The sequence below is a fragment of the Pleurodeles waltl genome, chromosome 7 (genome assembly GCF_031143425.1).
Source record: "Pleurodeles waltl isolate 20211129_DDA chromosome 7, aPleWal1.hap1.20221129, whole genome shotgun sequence".
NCBI lineage: Eukaryota > Metazoa > Chordata > Amphibia > Caudata > Salamandridae > Pleurodeles > Pleurodeles waltl.
In genome coordinates, this window is record NC_090446.1 from 122595210 (window position 1) to 122615456 (window position 20247).

General features: G+C 46.6%; 1 protein-coding gene across 1 annotated transcript in view; it reads right to left on the reverse strand.

Annotated features, from left to right (window-relative positions):
- The window catches only part of PRPF6 (pre-mRNA processing factor 6), a 594778-nt gene that overhangs the window by 496572 nt on the left and 77959 nt on the right, over positions 1–20247 (reverse strand). The window contains exons 5-6 of the mRNA XM_069243240.1: positions 7542–7718; positions 7298–7453 (exon numbers count right to left, since the gene is read on the reverse strand). Of these exons, the coding sequence (XP_069099341.1) occupies positions 7298–7453; positions 7542–7718 (333 nt within the window). The remainder of the gene's footprint in view (positions 1–7297; positions 7454–7541; positions 7719–20247) is intronic.

Here is a 20247-nt window from a genome sequence, read left to right on the forward strand (position 1 = left end):
AACACTTGTATCTTTGACAATGCTTCAGGTGTATGTTAAGGACCAAGGGTCTTGTTAACAGTGCCCTGTAAATCCCATGGGACAAGTTATATGTGTTTCCGGGCCCACTGAAATGACTAAATATTTGGATTTACAGGGAACTGAGAGTCTTTCATTCAGGGACTCCGTTAGCTGAATGCAGCTGTGATCTCCAGGTGATAATAATGAGAAAATGGGGGAATAACGAGAGAAATCAGGTGAGAGGTTACTGATTTCCCCCCACAGTAATTCTTCATTGGGGAGGGCACTCTCAGCCTACACCTAAAAACCAACGTGTGTCCTCCTCTCTCCTTGAAGCTACCAAGATCCCAGGCACTCCTCATTCCCAATGCCAGTAGTAATGACTCACATGGCTCCTCACCCTCATATCCCCTCAAGATGCAAGACACACCCAGAGAGAATGAAAATGTCACTTACCCAGTGTACATCTGTTCGTGGCATCAGTCGCTGAGATTCACATGGTATGCATGAGCTCGCCATCTGGTGTTGGGTCGGAGTGTTACAAGTTGTTTTTCTTCGAAGAAGTGTTTTCGAGTCACGGGACCGAGTGACTCCACCTTCTGTGCTCATTGCGCATGGGCGTCGACTCCATCTTCGATTGTTTTCCCCGCAGAGGGTGAGGTAGGAGTTGTACTATAGTAATAGTGCCCGCGCAATGAAAAATGTAAGTATGTACCTATTAAAGGATTAAGTAATATATATACAAATGTACAAAATTGAAGGTAACTTCTGAACTGCTACAGGCTTCCGGGGAGGTGGGTGGGTCCATGTGAATCTCAGCGACTGATGCCACGAACAGATGTACACTGGGTAAGTGACATTTTCAGTTCGATGGCATCTGTCGCTGTAGATACACATGGTATGCATAGACTAGTAAGCAGTTAGTTCCCCATAAGCGGTGGTTTAGCCTGTAGGAGTAGAAGTTGTCTGAAATAGAGTTCTTAATACAGCTTGACCTACTGTAGCTTGTTGTGCGGATAGCACATCTATACAGTAGTGTTTGGTGAATGTGTGAGGCGTAGACCAAGTGGCTGCCTTACATATTTCTTGCATTGGGATGTTTCCTAAAAAGGCCATTGAAGCACCTTTTTTCCTTGTTGAATGTGCCCTGGGAGTAATGGGCAGTTGTCTTTTTGCTTTAAGGTAGCAGATTTGGATGCATTTAACTATCCATCTGGCTATACCTTGTTTTGATATTGGGTTACCTGCATGAGGTTTTTGGAATGCAATAAATAGCTGTTTAGTTTTTCTGATGTTCTTCGTTCTGTCAATGTAGTACATTAATGCTCTTTTGACATCTAATGTATGTAGTGCTCTTTCAGCCACAGAATCTGGCTGTGGGAAGAATACTGGTAATTCTACCGTTTGATTTAGATGGAATGGAGAAATAACTTTTGGTAAAAATTTTGGATTAGGTCGTAGGACGACCTTATTTTTATGTATTTGTATAAAAGGCTCTTGTGTTGTGAACGCTTGAATTTCACTTACTCTTCTTAGAGATGTAATGGCGATGAGAAAGGCAACTTTCCAGGTGAGGAATTGTATTCCGCAAGAGTGCATGGGTTCGAAGGGTGGGCCCATGAGTCTTGTTAGAACCACGTTTAGGTTCCATGAAGGAACAGGTGGTGTTCTTGGTGGTATAATTCTTTTAAGCCCTTCTATGAATGCTTTGATAACTGGTATCCTATACAAGGAAGTTGAATATGTAGTTTGCAGGTATGCAGATATTGCTGCAAGGTGTATTTTAATAGAAGAGAAGGCTAGCTTTGCTTTTTGTAAATGGAGCAAGTAATCTACTATATGTTTTGGAGTTGCCTCTAGTGGTTGTATCTGATTATGATGGCAGTAACAAACAAATCTTTTCCACTTACTTGCGTAGCAGTGTCTAGTGGATGGCCTTCTGGCCTGCTTTATGACTTCCATACACTCTTGGCTAAGTTGTAAGTGTCCGAATTCTAGGATTTCAGGAGCCAGATTGCTAGATTCAGCGATGCTGGGTCCGGGTGTCTGATCTGTTGGTTGTGTTGCGTTAACAGATCTGGTTTGTTGGGCAGTTTGATGTGTGGTACTACAGACAGATCTAGCAGTGTTGTGTACCAGGGTTGTCTTGCCCACGTTGGTGCTATTAAAATGAGTTTGAGTTTGTTTTGACTCAATTTGTTTACTAGGTAAGGAAGGAGAGGGAGAGGAGGAAAAGCGTAAGCAAATATTCCTGACCAGTTCATCCATAGGGCATTGCCTTGGGATTGCTTGTGTGGGTATCTGGACGCGAAGTTTTGGCATTTTGCGTTCTCTTTTGTTGCAAATAAGTCTATTTGTGGTGTTCCCCAGAGTGTGAAGTAGGTGTTCAGAATTTGTGGGTGGATTTCCCATTCGTGGACTTGCTGGTGATCTCGAGAGAGATTGTCTGCCAGCTGATTCTGGATCCCCGGAATAAACTGTGCTATTAGACCAATTTGATGGTGGATTGCCCACTTCCATATTTTTTGAGCTAACAAGCTTAACTGCGTTGAATGTGTTCCTCCTTGTTTGTTTAGATAATACATCGTTGTCATGTTGTCTGTTTTGACAAGGATGTATTTGTGGGTTATGATTGGTTGGAAAGCTTTTAGTGCTTGAAAAACTGCTAATAATTCTAGATGATTTATATGCAGTTTTGTTTGATGTATGTTCCATTGTCCTCTTATGTTGTGTTGATTGAGATGTGCTCCCCACCCTGTCATGGAAGCATCTGTTGTTATTACGTACTGTGGCACTGGGTCTTGGAAAGGCCGCCCTATGTTTAAATTTATACTGTTCCACCATAGAAGCGATAGGTAAGTTTGGCGGTCTAGCAACACCAGATCTAGAAGGTGACCCTGTGCTTGAGACCACTGTGAGGCTAGGCACTGTTGTAAGGGCCTCATGTGCAGTCTTGCGTTTGGGACAATGGCTATGCATGAGGACATCATGCCTAGGAGCTGTAGTATTGTTCTTGCTTGTATTGTTTGGTTTGGAGACATGTGTTGAATGACCCTGTTGAAATTGTGGATCCTTTGTGGAGTTGGCGTTGCTACTCCTTTTGTCGTGTTTATTATGGCTCCTAGATATTGCTGTACTTTGCTTGGCAGAATGTTTGATTTTGCAAAGTTGACGGTGAACCCTAAATTGTAGAGGGTTTGTATGACTTGATTTGTGTGGTGTGAGCATTGTGTGAGCGAACTGGTTTTGATTAGCCAGTCGTCTAGATACGGGAACACATGTATTTGCTGCCTTCTGATGTGTGCAGCGACTACTGCTAGGCACTTTGTGAATACTCTTGGAGCGGTTGTTAAACCAAAAGGCAATACTTTGAATTGGTAATGTATTCCTTTGAATACAAACCTTAGATATTTCCTGTGTGATTGATGGATTGGTATATGGAAATATGCGTCCTTGAGGTCTAGGGTTGTCATGTAGTCGTGTTTTCTGAGCAATGGTAACACTTCTTGTAGTGTGACCATGTGAAAGTGGTCTGATTTGATGAATGTGTTTACTACCCTGAGGTCTAGAATTGGTCTCAGTGTTTCGTCCTTTTTTGGTATCAAGAAGTACAGTGAATAAACTCCTGTGTTTATTTGTGTGCTTGGTACTAATTCTATTGCATTTTTTTGCAGTAGTGCTTGAACTTCTATCTCTAGAAGTTGTGAATGGTATTTTGATAAATTTTGTGATTTTGGTGGTATGTCTGGAGGGAATTGCATGAATTCTATGCAATAACCATGTTGGATAATTGCTAGGACCCATGTATCTGTAGTTATTTTGTCCCATGCTTCGTAATATTGATGTATCCTCCCCCCCACTGGTGTTGTGTGGGAGGGGTGAGTGACGTGTGAGTCACTGCTTGTTGGTAGTGGTTTTGGGGCTTTGAAATCTTCCTCTATTCCTAGGAAATTGCCCCCCTCTATACTGGCCCCGAAAACCTCCTCTGTACTGTCCCTGGTAGGTGGGCGGTGCGGACTGTGAGGTGCTAGCTTGTGTGGCCTGACCCCGAAACCCTCCTCTAAAAGGTGTTTTGCGGAAGGTGTTATAAGATCCTCTGCTCTGCGGGGAGTAGAGTGCGCCCATGGCCTTGGCAGTGTCAGTGTCCTTCTTGAGCTTTTCTATAGCTGTGTCGACCTCCGGACCGAACAGAAGTTTCTCGTTTACTGGCATGTTAAGCACTGCCTGCTGAATTTCTGGCTTGAATCCAGACGTTCTGAGCCATGCGTGCCTACGGATGGTAACCGACGTATTAATGGTTCTTGCGGCCGTGTCTGCTGCATCCATGGAGGAGCGTATTTGATTGTTGGAAATGTTTTGACCCTCCTCAACAACCTGTTTTGCTCTTTTTTGCAGATCTTTTGGGAGATGTTCAATGAGATGCTGCATCTCATCCCAGTGGGCTCTGTCGTATCGCGCTAGCAGCGCTTGTGAATTTGCGATGCACCACTGGTTTGCTGCTTGGACAGCAACCCTCTTCCCGGCTGCATCGAACTTCCTACTTTCTTTATCTGGGGGAGGTGCATCCCCAGAAGTGTGTGAGTTTGCCCGTTTTCTGGCAGCCCCTACCACCACAGAGTCTGGTGGCAGCTGAGAGGTGATGAAGACAGGGTCCGTAGGAGGCGCCTTATACTTTTTGTCCACCCTAGGCGTCACTGCCCTACTTTTAACTGGCTCCTTGAAAATGTCCTTTGCATGGCGTAGCATGCCTGGGAGCATCGGCAGGCTTTGGTAGGAGCTGTGGGTTGAGGAGAGGGTGTTAAATAAAAAATCATCCTCTACTTGTTCCGAGTGTAGTTCCACATTATGGAATAGAGCTGCTCTAGCCACCACTTGTGAGTAGGCTGTGCTGTCTTCCGGTGGTGATGGCCTAGTTGGGTATGTGTCTGGGCTGTTATCAGACACTGGTGCGTCGTACAAGTCCCACGCATCCTGATCTTGGTCGTCGTGGCTCATGGCGGTGTGAGCTGGCGAATGTGACGGGGTGTAAGTTGGCGAAGCCGGAGTTACAGGTGGAGGCGAGGGAGGAGGTGTTACCTTTTGTGTTGTTTGTTGCTGAGGAGTAAACTGAAGCGTTCTCTTTCGTTTGACAGGTGGAAGGGTACTGATCTTCCCAGTCCCCTGCTGAATAAAGATACGCTTTTGCGTGTGGTCCACGTCAGTGGATTGCAGTTCTTGTTCAAATCTATGTTTCTTCATTTGAGAAGACATAGAATGCTCTTCGGTATAGGAGCCAGAAACAGGGTCTGATGTCGCTTTTTTCGGCTCCGAAAGCCCTGTCGATTGTTTTTTCGGCTCCGAGGTAACCTTCCTCTTTTTCTGTGCCGAAAATTCTTGGCCTCTATGGTCTTCGGCGCCACTGTCTCGGCGTCGATCGGTGTCGACACCGAACTCTCGGTGTCGATGCTTCTGTTTAGCACTCTCTCGGTCCCGAGGAGGCTGCGTGCCGGTGTCTCGACCGAAGTCGGACGATCTCGACACTGAATGGGCCTTTTTCGGTGCCGATTGTTGGTCACCGAGAATTTGGGTGGAGCCATGGCCGGTTGGCAGTGGCGTCCCCTGGGCCTTCTTTCCTTTTTTAGGGTTTGATCTCGACGTCTTACTCACAGTTCTTGTAGAGTGTAGCTCGTCGGAGTCTGAATCCTGGATGGAAAAGGATTCCTCCTGTTCTTCTTCTGTCTCGAACTGTCGACGCTCTTTTGGCGTGGACGCCATCTGCAGTCTTCTCGCTCGACGGTCGCGCAGAGTTTTTCGGGACCGGAACGCCCGACAGGCCTCGCAGGATTCTTCACTGTGCTCGGGTGACAGGCACAGATTACAGACCGAGTGCAGGTCCGTATAAGGATATTTGTTGTGGCATTCGGGGCAGAATCGAAACGGGGTCCGATCCATCGGCGTTGTCCTCCACGCGGTCGGGCCGACTAGGCCCCGACGGGGTGCCGAAATCTACCCCGAAGGGCACCGAAGCGCTTCGATGTTCAACGCGTCGTCGTATGTGTCTATCTGTAACCGGATCGCAACGATACCGTCGAAAATCTTCCGTCTTCAGCTATCTTTCCGTTCCGAAACTCGGAGCGACATGAACACGTCCGAACCCGATGGCGGAAAGAAAACAATCGAAGATGGAGTCGACGCCCATGCGCAATGAGCACAGAAGGTGGAGTCACTCGGTCCCGTGACTCGAAAACACTTCTTCGAAGAAAAACAACTTGTAACACTCCGACCCAACACCAGATGGCGAGCTCATGCATACCATGTGTATCTACAGCGACAGATGCCATCGAACACAGTATTTCCTTCTGGAACCTCTGGATGTTGGGCCATGACTCCTTAAACATGAAAGGTCCTACAATAAGGTGAGCTCAAATTAGTCGCTCATTTTGAAAGGCAGACACCTCAATGAGGAAGTCCACAAACTGACCAGTTTCTTAGTGGAAACTATCTCAGATTCAGTCCAAAATAAATTTAAAAAAATCACACCTTTAAGGTGCATTCCTAGGACAGCTTAGTTTCAGCTTGGAAAATCATATCTTTAATCTGAATTTTCATCACTCTTTCAATTTAGAGTCATAACCTAGGGTAAGGAGAACTCACTGGAAGCTTGCATAAGTAACTGATCAGTCGCTGTTTTCAACGTCAGCTTCAAAGTGGCTTACGGTCTGAATTTAAAAGCTCTCTGTCTAAGGACTGAACATATATACTCTGAGAACTCACAGTCTTGGTGGATCATTGCTTGAGTGTGGAAGGGACACCCTTGTAGTGATGCTTCACTCAGTCTGGACATTCAAAGCCCCAACATAAAGCCTGCGTATCTCTTGGTGCTTGCAGCCTACAAGACCTTCTTGTCACAGATGTAAAGCTCTCAGCTATTGAGTTCTGCTGGCCCTATGCTTACTTCTGTCTGGACACGTGCATCCTATTAAGGACACTTTCCGTCAGTATGAATGCTCACAGTCCTGGAGTAATACATGCCTCGTTCGATCATTGATGTTTGCCTAAGTGAGAACAGTCAGTCTTAAAGGAGGCTTACCTCATCCCACTTTAAAGTGATTGATGAGCCCAGTAATTCACTCATCATTAGATTAGCTCGTGAGCCACCACTTCTTAAACAACTGGACAGCAGTAGAGATTAAGACACTTCCTGGATTTAGACGTATGCCATCTGTAAAGCATTTTGTACTCTGACTCGATCTCAAAAATACAATGGCTCTAATATACTGGATACCAGGCCTGCCATAAGGAAGAGGCACTGCCTTACCTGACTCAGCCTCATATCCATTAGGGTGTTCCTGGCTTGCCCAATCTTCCTCATGTCAAGCTCGCCTGAGCCCGGCGTCATCAGCCCTGGAGTCATACCCCCAGGATACGGTGAGTTCAGGCCCCCTGGAAATGGACTGTTCAGCCCACTGAATTGCTGGAACAAATAATGACAAAAAGAGAGTAGGCAACCACGCACTGCCACCTGAAACCCACACCTTGGACCACAGCCCTTTAAAACTAACCGACTGTCGGGGGTCCACAGACGTGTGGTTCTCTCCAGTCTGTAAGGCCTTTGCAAAGAAGCTGTCAGGGATGGGCGTCAGTTTTTCATATCGTGGGTTTCGCTGTCGCTTATTCCTGGCATCACCGACCTCTGGGATACTCATCCACTCTTCTTCAGTCACCTCAGCCAGCTTCCTCTAAAAAGGACAGTAGAACCAGAAAAATAGAAAAGTGAATATCCAAGCACATTAATGACCTCCTAGTCCCCCAATGCCAAAAGGTTCAGAACCAGATTAAAAAAGTTAAATTGTAAAATTACACAACATTTACAATGGCAATGGGACCTCTAACATGGAAGCATAACAGAAAAGCTCCACATTCGAGCTCCTCACACTTCCGCCCGGAGAGGCTCGGCACTGATGCGATGATTTCTGCACACAGAAGGAGGTAAAGGGGGCGCAGAGTACCGACAGCCTGGGGGCGGGGGGCTCATAACTTAACATTAGGGGCGAGGATGAGGATAACTGCCCAGAGGCCTGTCAGCACTGGAAGCCTTGGAGACCGGTCTGCAAGAGGGGTAGCTGGTGAGCCTGAGGCCACCATGCCTATGATCGTCTTGTCAAGAGAGCTTTGCACTGTCTCCACCCAGGACATTGCGCCTACCCCTCCTGAATTGCCTGCAAGCAGATATTTGTCACCACTGTGTGGCAACCCTGGGTGTACACCAGTAAACAGCACGAAAAGATGGGCTGGCACTGGCTGGGAGATTGTGGCCTTGGACCGTCACACTTCTCACTGCTGTTTGGATCTTGTGGAGTGTCACCCACTCCCTCTGGTTTCATACTTACTCACTACAAATATTGGGCCTGATTCACAGAGGTAAACATACACTTCTTGTCTAAGTTTAGACCAAAAGTCTAAGGTTACAACTTTTTGGGAGTCACAAAGGTAAGTTATGATTAGTATCTTTGCGTCAGGACCTGGGGCGGAATCTCCGCACTCGGGACGGAGATCTGCCCGAGTGCGGATGTTCCACTCCGGGTGCAGAGAGTACATTCCAGGTGCAGAGTGGAATCTCTGCACTCGGGCGGAGATTCCACCCTGAGTGTGAAGATTCAGCCCTGAGTGCAGACGTAAAGATACTACTCGTAACTTACCTTTTGGAAAGTGCCCTGATTACCGCCAAATAGGTGTGGGGTGCAGACAGGAAAACTGAATATGCACACACTTTTATACCACACAAACCTCAACAGAGAGATCGGCATGGGGTTAAACAACCAGAAACAGTAAGCGGGTTCTTGAACAAGAGAAAACTTGAAAACATGCAACAACAGTATCTGAACCTATGGCTGAAGTGGAGGGCTTGAGTCGGCTGGACACCCATGAATGCACAAGAACACCGCTCGTGGACCTCAAAGCCAGCCTTTGCTCTACAGAGAGCAAGAAAGACGTAATGACATCAGGATGTGATCACCCCATCGCAATGCTGGATCACCAAAACATCAGGCTGGATTGGGCTGAGCGTAAGATTCAACACATTGTAGCTAATGAAATGATGACCTAGAATAGATTACTTAAATCGCAGCCTAAAAGGAAGATCTGGAAACATGATCATAGCAGAATAATATACGACTCATAAGGATTGCGGAGTAGACAAACATGAGTGAAAAAGATACCTTTGTAGAAAACTTATTAACGGAATTGCTCTGTAGGTCCAGTTTCTCAAAAACTCTCATGGTGGAACAGATGCACCAATCACTGTGCTTTAGGTGACTGCCTAAAACACCCCCCTTGAACACTTGTAACAAAATTACTTAATTTCAGACACCCTGATGCAGTTCTGACTGGTGAAAGAGCTGCCCATTTCAGTACCAGGGCGCCACTTTGTCTATATATCCAGATTTCACTTTGGCTATACAGGAAGCCAGGCGGGAATTCCAGGTGATGAAGTGTGCATATTACAATCAAAAGGCATCACACATGTAACGCTATACCCAGCCAGTCTAAAGGCAGCTCTTGAAGGAAAAACTCAAGGCTTTGCAGATATCACAACTGCTCATACATTCTGAAATAAATCGATCACTACACAGAGCCGACAACTAGCATACAGACCGCAGTCACCACTGGAGAAACAAGTGACTCCCCCCTCTTCCCCCCCACAATACAGAAAGAAGAGGAGGCCAGACAGCGTACACTGTCCACGCCACATGAAGCCCTTTTACTAACAATGTTCTCTTGCAGTCAGTAGGACTAACTTGAATAATGCCGGGTACCAATGCAGCACTGGGAAATCTTTCAACTGACAGGTATCACAGGATGTTTCCATAATTCAAACACATTGTTGTGATACTTGCCACTCTGATCAGAGATTCTTCAGGCATCCTTTTCAGAAAGTGCAGGTCTTTGCTGACATACCACCCCCTCTGGCATGTATGACTTTTAATGAAAATGTCACTTACCCAGTGTACATCTGTTCGTGGCATCAGTCGCTGAGATTCACATGGTCTGCATAGCTCGCCATCTGGTGTTGGGTCGGAGTGTTACAAGTTGTTTTTCTTCGAAGAAGTGTTTTCGAGTCACTGGACCGAGTGACTCCTCCTTCTGTGCTCATTGCGCATGGGCGTCGACTCCATCTTCGATTGTTTTCCCCGCAGAGGGTGAGGTAGGAGTTGTACTATAGTAATAGTGCCCGCGCAATGAAATGTGTAAGTATGTACCTATTAAAGGTTTAAATAATATATATACAAATGTACAAAATTGAAGGTAACTTCTGAACTGCTACAGGCTTCCGGGGAGGTGGGTGGGCCCATGTGAATCTCAGCGACTGATGCCACGAACAGATGTACACTGGGTAAGTGACATTTTCAGTTCGATGGCATCTGTCGCTGTAGATACACATGGTCTGCATAGACTAGTAAGCAGTTATTTCCCCATAAGCGGTGGTTTAGCCTGTAGGAGTAGAAGTTGTCTGAAATAGAGTTCTTAATACAGCTTGACCTACTGCAGCTTGTTGTGCGGATAGCACATCTATACAGTAGTGTTTGGTGAATGTGTGAGGCGTAGACCATGTGGCTGCCTTACATATTTCATGCATTGGGATGTTTCCTAAAAAGGCCATTGAAGCACCTTTTTTCCTTGTTGAATGTGCCCTGGGAGTAATGGGCAGTTGTCTTTTTGCTTTAAGGTAGCAGATTTGGATGCATTTAACAATCCATCTGGCTATACCTTGTTTTGATATTGGGTTACCTGCATGAGGTTTTTGGAATGCAATAAATAGCTGTTTAGTCTTTCTGATGTTCTTTGTTCTGTCAATGTAGTACATTAATGCTCTTTTGACATCTAATGTATGTAGTGCTCTTTCAGCCACAGAATCTGGCTGTGGGAAAAAAACTGGTAGTTCTACTGTTTGATTTAGATGGAACGGTGAAATAACTTTTGGTAAAAATTTTGGATTAGGTCGTAGGACGACCTTATTTTTATGTATTTGTATAAAAGGTTCCTGTGTTGTGAACGCTTGAATTTCACTTACTCTTCTCAGAGATGTAATGGCGATGAGAAAGGCAACTTTCCAGGTTAGGAATTGTATTCCGCAAGAGTGCATGGGTTCGAAAGGTGGGCCCATGAGTCTTGTTAGGACCACGTTTAGGTTCCATGAAGGAACAGGTGGTGTTCTTGGTGGTATAATTCTTTTAAGACCTTCTATGAATGCTTTGATGACTGGTATCCTATACAAGGAAGTTGAATAGGTAGTCTGCAGGTATGCAGATATTGCTGCAAGGTGTATTTTAATAGAAGAGAAGGCTAGCTTTGCTTTTTGTAAATGGAGCAAGTAATTTACTATATGTTTTGGAGTTGCGTCTAGTGGTTGTATCTGATTATGATGGCAGTAACAAACAAATCTTTTCCACTTACTTGCGTAGCAGTGTCTAGTGGATGGCCTTCTGGCCTGCTTTATGACCTCCATACACTCGTGGCTAAGTTGTAAGTGTCCGAATTCTAGGATTTCAGGAGCCAGATTGCTAGATTCAGCGATGCTGGATCTGGGTGTCTGATCTGTTGGTTGTGTTGCGTTAACAGATCTGGTTTGTTCGGCAGTTTGATGTGGGGTACTACAGAAAGATCTAGCAGTGTTGTGTACCAGGGTTGTCTTGCCCACGTTGGTGCTATTAAAATGAGTTTGAGTTTGTTTTGACTCAATTTGTTTACTAGATAAGGGAGGAGAGGGAGAGGAGGAAAAGCGTAAGCAAATATTCCTGACCAGTTCATCCATAGGGCATTGCCTTGGGATTGCTTGAGTGGGTATCTGGACGCGAAGTTTTGGCATTTTGCGTTCTCTTTTGTTGCAAATAAGTCTATTTGAGGTGTTCCCCAGAGCGTGAAGTAGGTGTTCAGAATTTGTGGGTGGATTTCCCATTCGTGGACTTGCTGGTGATCTCGAGAGAGATTGTCTGCCAGTTGATTCTGGATCCCTGGAATAAACTGTGCTATGAGGCGAATTTGATGGTGGATTGCCCACTTCCATATGTTTTGAGCTAATAAGCTTAACTGCGTTGAATGTGTTCCTCCTTGTTTGTTTAGATAATACATCGTTGTCATGTTGTCTGTTTTGACAAGGATGTATTTGTGGGTTATGATTGGTTGGAAAGCTTTTAGTGCTTGAAAAACTGCTAATAATTCTAGATGATTTATATGCAGTTTTGTTTGATGTATGTTCCATTGTCCTCTTATGTTGTGTTGATTGAGATGTGCTCCCCACCCTGTCATGGAAGCATCTGTTGTTATTACGTACTGTGGCACTGGGTCTTGGAAAGGCCGCCCTTTGTTTAAATTTATACTGTTCCACCATAGAAGCGAGAGGTAAGTTTGGCGGTCTATTAACACCAGATCTAGAAGGTGACCCTGTGCTTGAGACCACTGTGAGGCTAGGCACTGTTGTAAGGGCCTCATGTGCAGTCTTGCGTTTGGGACAATGGCTATGCATGAGGACATCATGCCTAGGAGCTGTAGTATTGTTCTTGCTTGTATTGTTTGATTTGGAGACATGTGTTGAATGACTCTGTTGAAATTGTGAATTCTTTGTGGAGTTGGTGTTGCTACTCCTTTTGTCGTGTCTATTATGGCTCCTAGATATTGCTGTACTTTGCTTGGCTGAATGTTGGATTTTGCAAAGTTGACGGTGAACCCTAGTTTGTAGAGGGTTTGTATGACTTGATTTGTGTGGTTTGAGCATTGTGTGAGCGAACTGGTTTTGATTAGCCAGTCGTCTAGATACGGGAATACATGTATTTGCTGCCTTCTGATGTGTGCAGCGACTACTGCTAGGCATTTTGTGAATACCCTTGGAGCGGTTGTTAAACCGAAAGGCAATACTTTGAATTGGTAATGTATTCCTTTGAATACAAACCTTAGATATTTTCTGTGTGATTGATGTATTGGTATATGGAAATATGCGTCTTTGAGGTCTAGGGTTGTCATGTAGTTGTGTTTTTTGAGCAATGGTAACACTTCTTGTAGTGTGACCATGTGAAAGTGGTCTGATTTGATGAATGTGTTTACTACTCTGAGGTCTAGAATTTGTCTCAGTGTTTTGTCCTTTTTTGGTATCAAGAAGTACAGTGAATAAACTCCTGTGTTTATTTGTGTGCTTGGTACTAATTCTATTGCATTTTTTTGCAGTAGTGCTTGAACTTCTATCTCTAGAAGCTGTGAATGGTGTTTTGATAAATTTTGTGATTTTGGTGGTATGTCTGGAGGGAATTGCAGGAATTCTATGCAATAACCATGTTGGATAATTGCTAGGACCCATGTGTCTGTAGTTATTTCCTCCCATGCTTCGTAATATTGACCTATCCTTCCCCCCACTGGTGTTGTGTGGGAGGGGTGAGTGACGTGTGAGTCACTGCTTGTTGGTAGTGGTTTTGGGGCTTTGAAATCTTCCTCTATTCCTAGGGAATTGCCCTCCTCTATACTGGCCCCGAATGCCTCCCCTGTACTGTCCCTGGTAGGTGGACGGTGCGGACTGTGAGGTACTGGCTTGTGTGGCCTGACCCCGAAACCCTCCTCTAAAAGGTGTTTTGCGGAAAGTGGTATAAGATCCTCTGCTCTGCGGGGAGTAGAGTGCGCCCATGGCCTTGGCAGTGTCAGTGTCCTTTTTGAGCTTTTCTATGGCTGTGTCGACCTCCGGACCGAACAGAAGTTTTTCGTTTACTGGCATGTTAAGTACTGCCTGCTGAATTTCTGGCTTGAATCCAGACGTTCTGAGCCATGCGTGCCTACGGATGGTAACCGACGTATTAATGGTCCTTGCGGCTGTGTCTGCTGCATCCATAGAGGAGCGTATTTGATTGTTGGAAATGTTTTGACCCTCTTCAACAACCTGTTTTGCTCTTTTTTGTAAATCTTTTGGGAGATGTTCAATGAGATGCTGCATCTCATCCCAGTGGGCTCTGTCGTATCGCGCTAGCAGCGCTTGTGAGTTTGCGATGCGCCACTGGTTTGCTGCCTGGACAGCGACCCTCTTCCCGGCTGCATCGAACTTTCTGCTTTCTTTATCTGGGGGAGGTGCATCCCCAGAAGTGTGTGAATTTGCCCGTTTTCTGGCAGCCCCTACCACCACAGAATCTGGTGGCAGCTGAGAGGTGATGAATACAGGGTCCGTAGGAGGCGCCTTATACTTTTTGTCCACTCTAGGCGTTACTGCCCTACTTTTAACTGGCTCCTTGAAGATCTCCTTTGCATGGCGTAGCATGCCTGGGAGCATAGGCAGGCTTTGGTAGGAGCTGTGGGTGGAGGAGAGGGTGTTAAATAAAAAGTCATCCTCTACTGGTTCAGAGTGTAGTTCCACATTATGGAACTGAGCTGCTCTAGCCACCACTTGTGAATAGGCTGTGCTGTCCTCAGGTGGTGATGGCCTAGTTGGGTATGTGTCTGGGCTGTTATCAGACACTGGTGCATCGTACAAGTCCCACGCGTCTTGATCTTGGTCGTCGTGGCTCATGGCGGTGTGAGCTGGCGAATGTGAAGGGGTGTAAGTTGGCGAAGCCGGAGTTACAGGTGGAGGCGAGGGAGGAGGTGTTACCGTCTTTGCTGTTTGTTGCTGAGGAGCCTCTCGTGCTACAAACTGAAGTGTTCTCTTTCTTTTGACAGGTGGAAGGGTACTGATCTTCCCTGTCCCCTGCTGAATAAAGATACGCTTTTGCGTGTGATCCACTTCAGTGGATTGCAGTTCCTGTTCGAATCTGTGTCTTTTCATTTGTGAAGACATAGAAAGTTCTTCAGTATAGGAGCCTGAAACTGGGTCTGTTGGTGCTTTTTTCGGCTCCGAAAACCCTGTTGTTTGTTTTTTCGGCTCCGAGGTAACCTTCCTCTTCTTTTGTGCCGAAAAATCTTGGCCTCTATGGTCTTCGGCGCCACTGTCTCGGCGTCGATCCGTGTCGACACCGAACTCTCGGTGTCGATGCTTCTCTTTAGCACTCTCTCGGTCCCGAGGAGGCTGCGTGCCGGTGTCTCGACCGGAGTCGGACGATCTCGACACTGAATGGGCCTTTTTCGGTGCCGATTGTTGGTCACCGTGAATTTGGGTTGAGCCATGGCCGGTTGGCAGTGGCGTCCCCTGGGCCTTTTTGCCTTTTTTAATTTCTGATCTCGACGTCTTACTCACAGTTTTTGTATTGTCGAGTTCGTCGGAGTCTGAATCCTGGATGGAAAAGGATTCCTCCTGTTCCTCTTCTGTCTCGAACTGTCGATGCTCCTTTGGCGTGGACGCCATCTGCAGTCTTCTCGCTCGACGGTCGCGCAGAGTTTTTCGGGACCGGAACGCCCGACAGGCCTCACAGGATTCTTCGCTGTGCTCGGGTGACAGGCACAGGTTACAGACCGAGTGTTGGTCCGTATAGGGATATTTGTTGTGGCATTCAGGGCAGAATCGAAACGGGGTCCGTTCCATCGGCGTTGTTCTCCACGCGGTCGGGCCGACTAGGCCCCGACGGTGTGCCGAAATCTACCCCGAAGGGCACCGAAGCGCTTCGATGTTCAATGCGTTGTCGTATGTGTTTATCTCGAACCGGATCGCAACGATACCGTCGAAAATCTTCAGTTTTCAGCTATCTTTCCGTTCCGAAACTCGGAGCGACAGGAACACGTCCGAACCCGATGGCGGAAAGAAAACAATCGAAGATGGAGTCGACGCCCATGCGCAATGAGCACAGAAGGAGGAGTCACTCGGTCCAGTGACTCGAAAACACTTCTTCGAAGAAAAACCACTTGTAACACTCCGACCCAACACCAGATGGCGAGCTATGCAGACCATGTGTATCTACAGCGACAGATGCCATCGAACTCTTTTTTTATGATGGGTTATGATTTTGTGATGGGATTGATGATGCTGACAGCAGGAGAGATTACTGTGGGTGGGTGGGTGGGTGGGTGGGTGGGTGGGGGGGGAGAGGGTAGCTGTGATATTTGATACTCGCGAACGAACATATTGTCAAACAGCTGATTACATGGCTAAAACTATGACCGAACTTCACAGATATGGCAAATTAAAATTCTTACCATGTAACACTAACTTTCCGATCCCAGAATTTATCTGGCTAAAATACTCATCAAAAAGGGAGTACTGGCATACTTGGATAGGCACAAGGTGGACATTACCATGATTCTAAGAAAAACAATTAAACCTTAGAAACCCTGCAGTTTACTCAAAGCAATAGGGCCAACACCAATTCTTCTCTTTTTATGGTACTTACTTGAGAGAGATGTGCATTTTAATGCCTAGCTAACTGGACCTCACACTTAGCCAGAAGATAGAAGACCTGAACAGCTGGTACACTGTACTCATAAGCTCACTGAACAGACGAACCGTAGTGTAGTTAATATATGTGCCTCGAAACAGATGAACATCTGAACATGTTCTTCAATAACATACTGACACTGATTATATACTGAAATCAAGACAGTAATATGGGGTGCAGACTTTAATCAGGTACTGAACCTGGATTTAGACAGATCCCATTACAGAAGCTCATACAACACCCGAGCAGTAGATGCGGTTCAAGACATTATGAATCCATATGGCTTGATCGATGTGTGGAAGCAGCACCATGGAGATGAGCGGGGTTATTCTTTTTATTCCTCTCCTCACTATACATCGTCACAAATATACTATCATGACAACAAGAGATAGTCCCTTGGGTTTCACAAATCACTTACATGCCCTGCAACCTTTCCGATCGCTGCTGGGTGAGAGCCACTGCATTGTGAAAATGCTTTGTTCTGGATTGACTCATCCAAGCTGGAGATTCCCTGTGGATTCACAGCTAGACTTTGTTTTGTGGTGAGTTATGCGATGCGATTACAGAACACATTCAACAGAACCTAGGATCTGTGGTAAAATATGCCACAATGAGAGACTTTCAAAACCTACGTAAGATGGTAGTAATTACTAAGCATACTGGCATTTTGAGGCTATACATACATAACTAGTCATGACGGAACATGAAATACAAGAGCTGGAAGACAAGGTCTGAGTGATGAGTCACACCACATACCTGAAAGACAAACACCATTCTACATATATGCAGGGCACAGGCTGATAGAGAAGCTGTCTACAAGGGAAGATACAAAAAGAACAAGTGATGGAAGGAATGCTGAACAATGTCAAACATTCACCCCCAGTACAGAGATCTGGGCCTAAATCCATCGTTTTTTTGCCACCCAGTTTGGACTCAGCCATATGCAAATCAGTCTTGACCCTGTTACCCATGGGAACAGTCCAGCCCAAACTGCCAAGCCAGGTCCTCCCTGTCCTGGAAACAAGCATCCTAGGACCCGTTTCAGGGTATCACCCTTTATCAGCCATGCTAGCTCGACTCCAGTGGCATGGGGAGCAAGGGATCCACGTCTGGGCATACCCTTCCCACTTGGGGCAACAAATGCAAAAAGAACAAGTGATGGACGGAATGCTGAACAACGTCAAACATTCACCCCCAGTAGAGCGATCTGAGCCTAAATCCATCGTTTTGAAAGACAAACACACTTCTACATATATGCAGGGCACAGGCTGATAGAGAAGCTGCCTACAAGGGAAGATGTGCATGAGCTTGACAATACGGAGAGGGCAAACCTCCTGCCAAAACAATGGCCTGGTTGTTGAAGAGGGATGGGTGTCATAACCATGAAATGAAGGTTGAGAGAGGGATGTGGAACACTTAATAACTAGTGAAGAGTGTAGGAAAGTGCCCCTTTTAGCATGGTTACCCCCCCACCACACACACACACACACACACACACACACACACACACACACTTTTTGCCTGATATGCGATGCTAACTTGACTCAGTGTGTTCTGGGATCCTGCTAACCAGGCCTCAGCATCTGTGTTCTTTCCCAAAAATGTGCCATTGCTTCCACAATTGGCACACAGCTAAGTTCCTTGTAAAAGGTACCAGTGGTACTAAGGGCCCTGTGGCCAGGAAGGGTCTCTAAGGGCTGCAGCATGTATTGTGCCACCCTAAGGGACCCCTCACCAAACACATGCACACTGCCATTGCAGATTGTGTGTGTTGGTGGGAAGAAAAAGGTTGACATGGCATCCCACTCCGGGTGCCATGCCCACAAACGTCTGCCTGTGACATAGGTAAGTCACCCCTCTAGAAGGCTTTACAGCCCTAGGGCAGAGTGCCCTATACCCCAAGTGAGGGCATAGTTGCATGAGCAATATGCCCCTGCAGTGTCTAAGTCCATTCTTAGACCCTGTAAGTGCAGTGTGGCCATATTAAGTACATGGGCTGGAAGTCTGTCATTATGAACCTGATCACTCCATGATCGCTTCACTGAATGCTGGAAATTTTGGTATAAAACTTCCCAGCTCAATAAATCCACACTCGTGCCAGTGTTGGATTTATTGTAAAATGCACACAGATGGCATCTTGGAGATGCCCACTGAAACTCACCCAAATCCTTAGTGTGTGGCTGACCGGTATAAGCCAGCCTGCCACTACCAGAAGAGTTTCTTACCCCACTTGGTTGTGAACCTCAAAGGCTCCTGCGTTTTGTTTTGTTTTGCTGCCTCAGGGCACTCCAGCTAGTGGCTGCCCCCTGGACCAGACCCTACTTTTGGCAGCAGATACAACGGGAAAATTAGTAAACACCAGGAGGAGTGTCCACCCCAGCTGGGGCCACTCCTAGGGTGCCCAGAGCTGAGGTGAACCCCTCCTGACAGAATCCTCCATCTTGTTTTAGAGGGTGTTAGCCAATAGGGTTAGGAGTGTGTCCCCCTCTCCAAAGGGAGTGGGCACAGGAAGGGTGTAGCCACCCTCAGGATCAGTCGCCATTGGCTATTGCCCTCTGACCCCTGTAACACCCCTAAATCTAGGATTTAAGGGCATCCCTGAACCTAGTTCACCAGATTCCTGGGGACCTAACAAGAAGAAGAAGAAGAAGAAGGACTGAAGAGCTGCACCAGTATAGAAGACTTCAGACGACAACTGACTTGGCCGCAGTCTTACTGGCCTGTCTGCAGCTTCAAGATTCCTGCTATAAGAAGACGACTCATCCTGCAGGACCAGCGACCTCTACAAACCCCCAGAAGACTGCCTGCCTACCCAACGACCAAGATCTCCTGAGGACAGCGGCCCTGTCCACAAAGAACCCTCCAAGAAGGACTCCAGACCCTCCTAGATCTATGAGTCCTGCCAACTTTGCACCAGACACCCATGGCCAGAGTCCTGGTGGCCCACCAGTCTAGAGAAGGTCAGCAGCCAATTTCAACCTTGAGTCCACCCTGGGTTGATCCCTCCTGACCAACACGACAATGCCTGCAGCCTAAATCCAGAGGACCCCCTCTGACCGCGACCGGCTCCAGTGAAGATTTCCAGAGGCCTAAAGGTACCCCTGCATCCGCAGCCACCTGGCCTTGGGGAACCCAACCAACGGTACAGCAATGTCCAGTGGGCTCTCTACTTACCTGTTCAGCCATTGGTCTTTTTCCAGTCGACTTCCTAGACCAAGCCTTCAGCCTCTTTGTGACCCCACCCCCGGTCCAGGAATTCGGCTGAAGAGGACCAATGGCTGGACAGGTAAGTAGCGAGCCCACTGGACATTGTTGGACCATCGATTGAGTTCCCCAAGGCCAGGGGGCTGTGGGTGCAGGGGTACCCTTAGGTATCTGGAAATCTTCACCGGAGCCGGTTGCGGTCAGAGGGGGTCCTCTCGATTTAGGCTGAAGGCATCATTGTGTCGGTCAGGAGGGATCAAAACCCCGCCCCCCCCCCCAACCTCTTCCCCTCCATCCCCCTGGGTTCCTCCATTGAAAAGCATTGGGCACCCAAAGCTATGTTTGCACCCTACATCCACCCTCCCATGCCGCTGAGAGTGTGTGTGTGGTGCTGACCTGTGGTCCCCCAGTGCTGATCTAAACCCCTCAGGTCTGTGCCCTGAAGTTGTGTGTACCTTCCTGCAAGCTGTTTCTTTCCAAGTGCCCCTAGTCTCCATGTTTCCATTGGGTGCTGACAATAATTTGTGTTTGTCCAAAAACCAACAGATTATCTTCTCCTCCTTGATAAGAGACGTGATCAAATTCACTGGCTTTTTAAAAATCTCGATTAACTGGAGCAAAACCGAGCTGTGTCCTCGGACAGAATCAACAAAACAAACTACACTGGAGTACTTGGTTAAATGGGTTGAAAATTTAGTCATATTCTTGGGTGCAGTGATACAGTGGGATT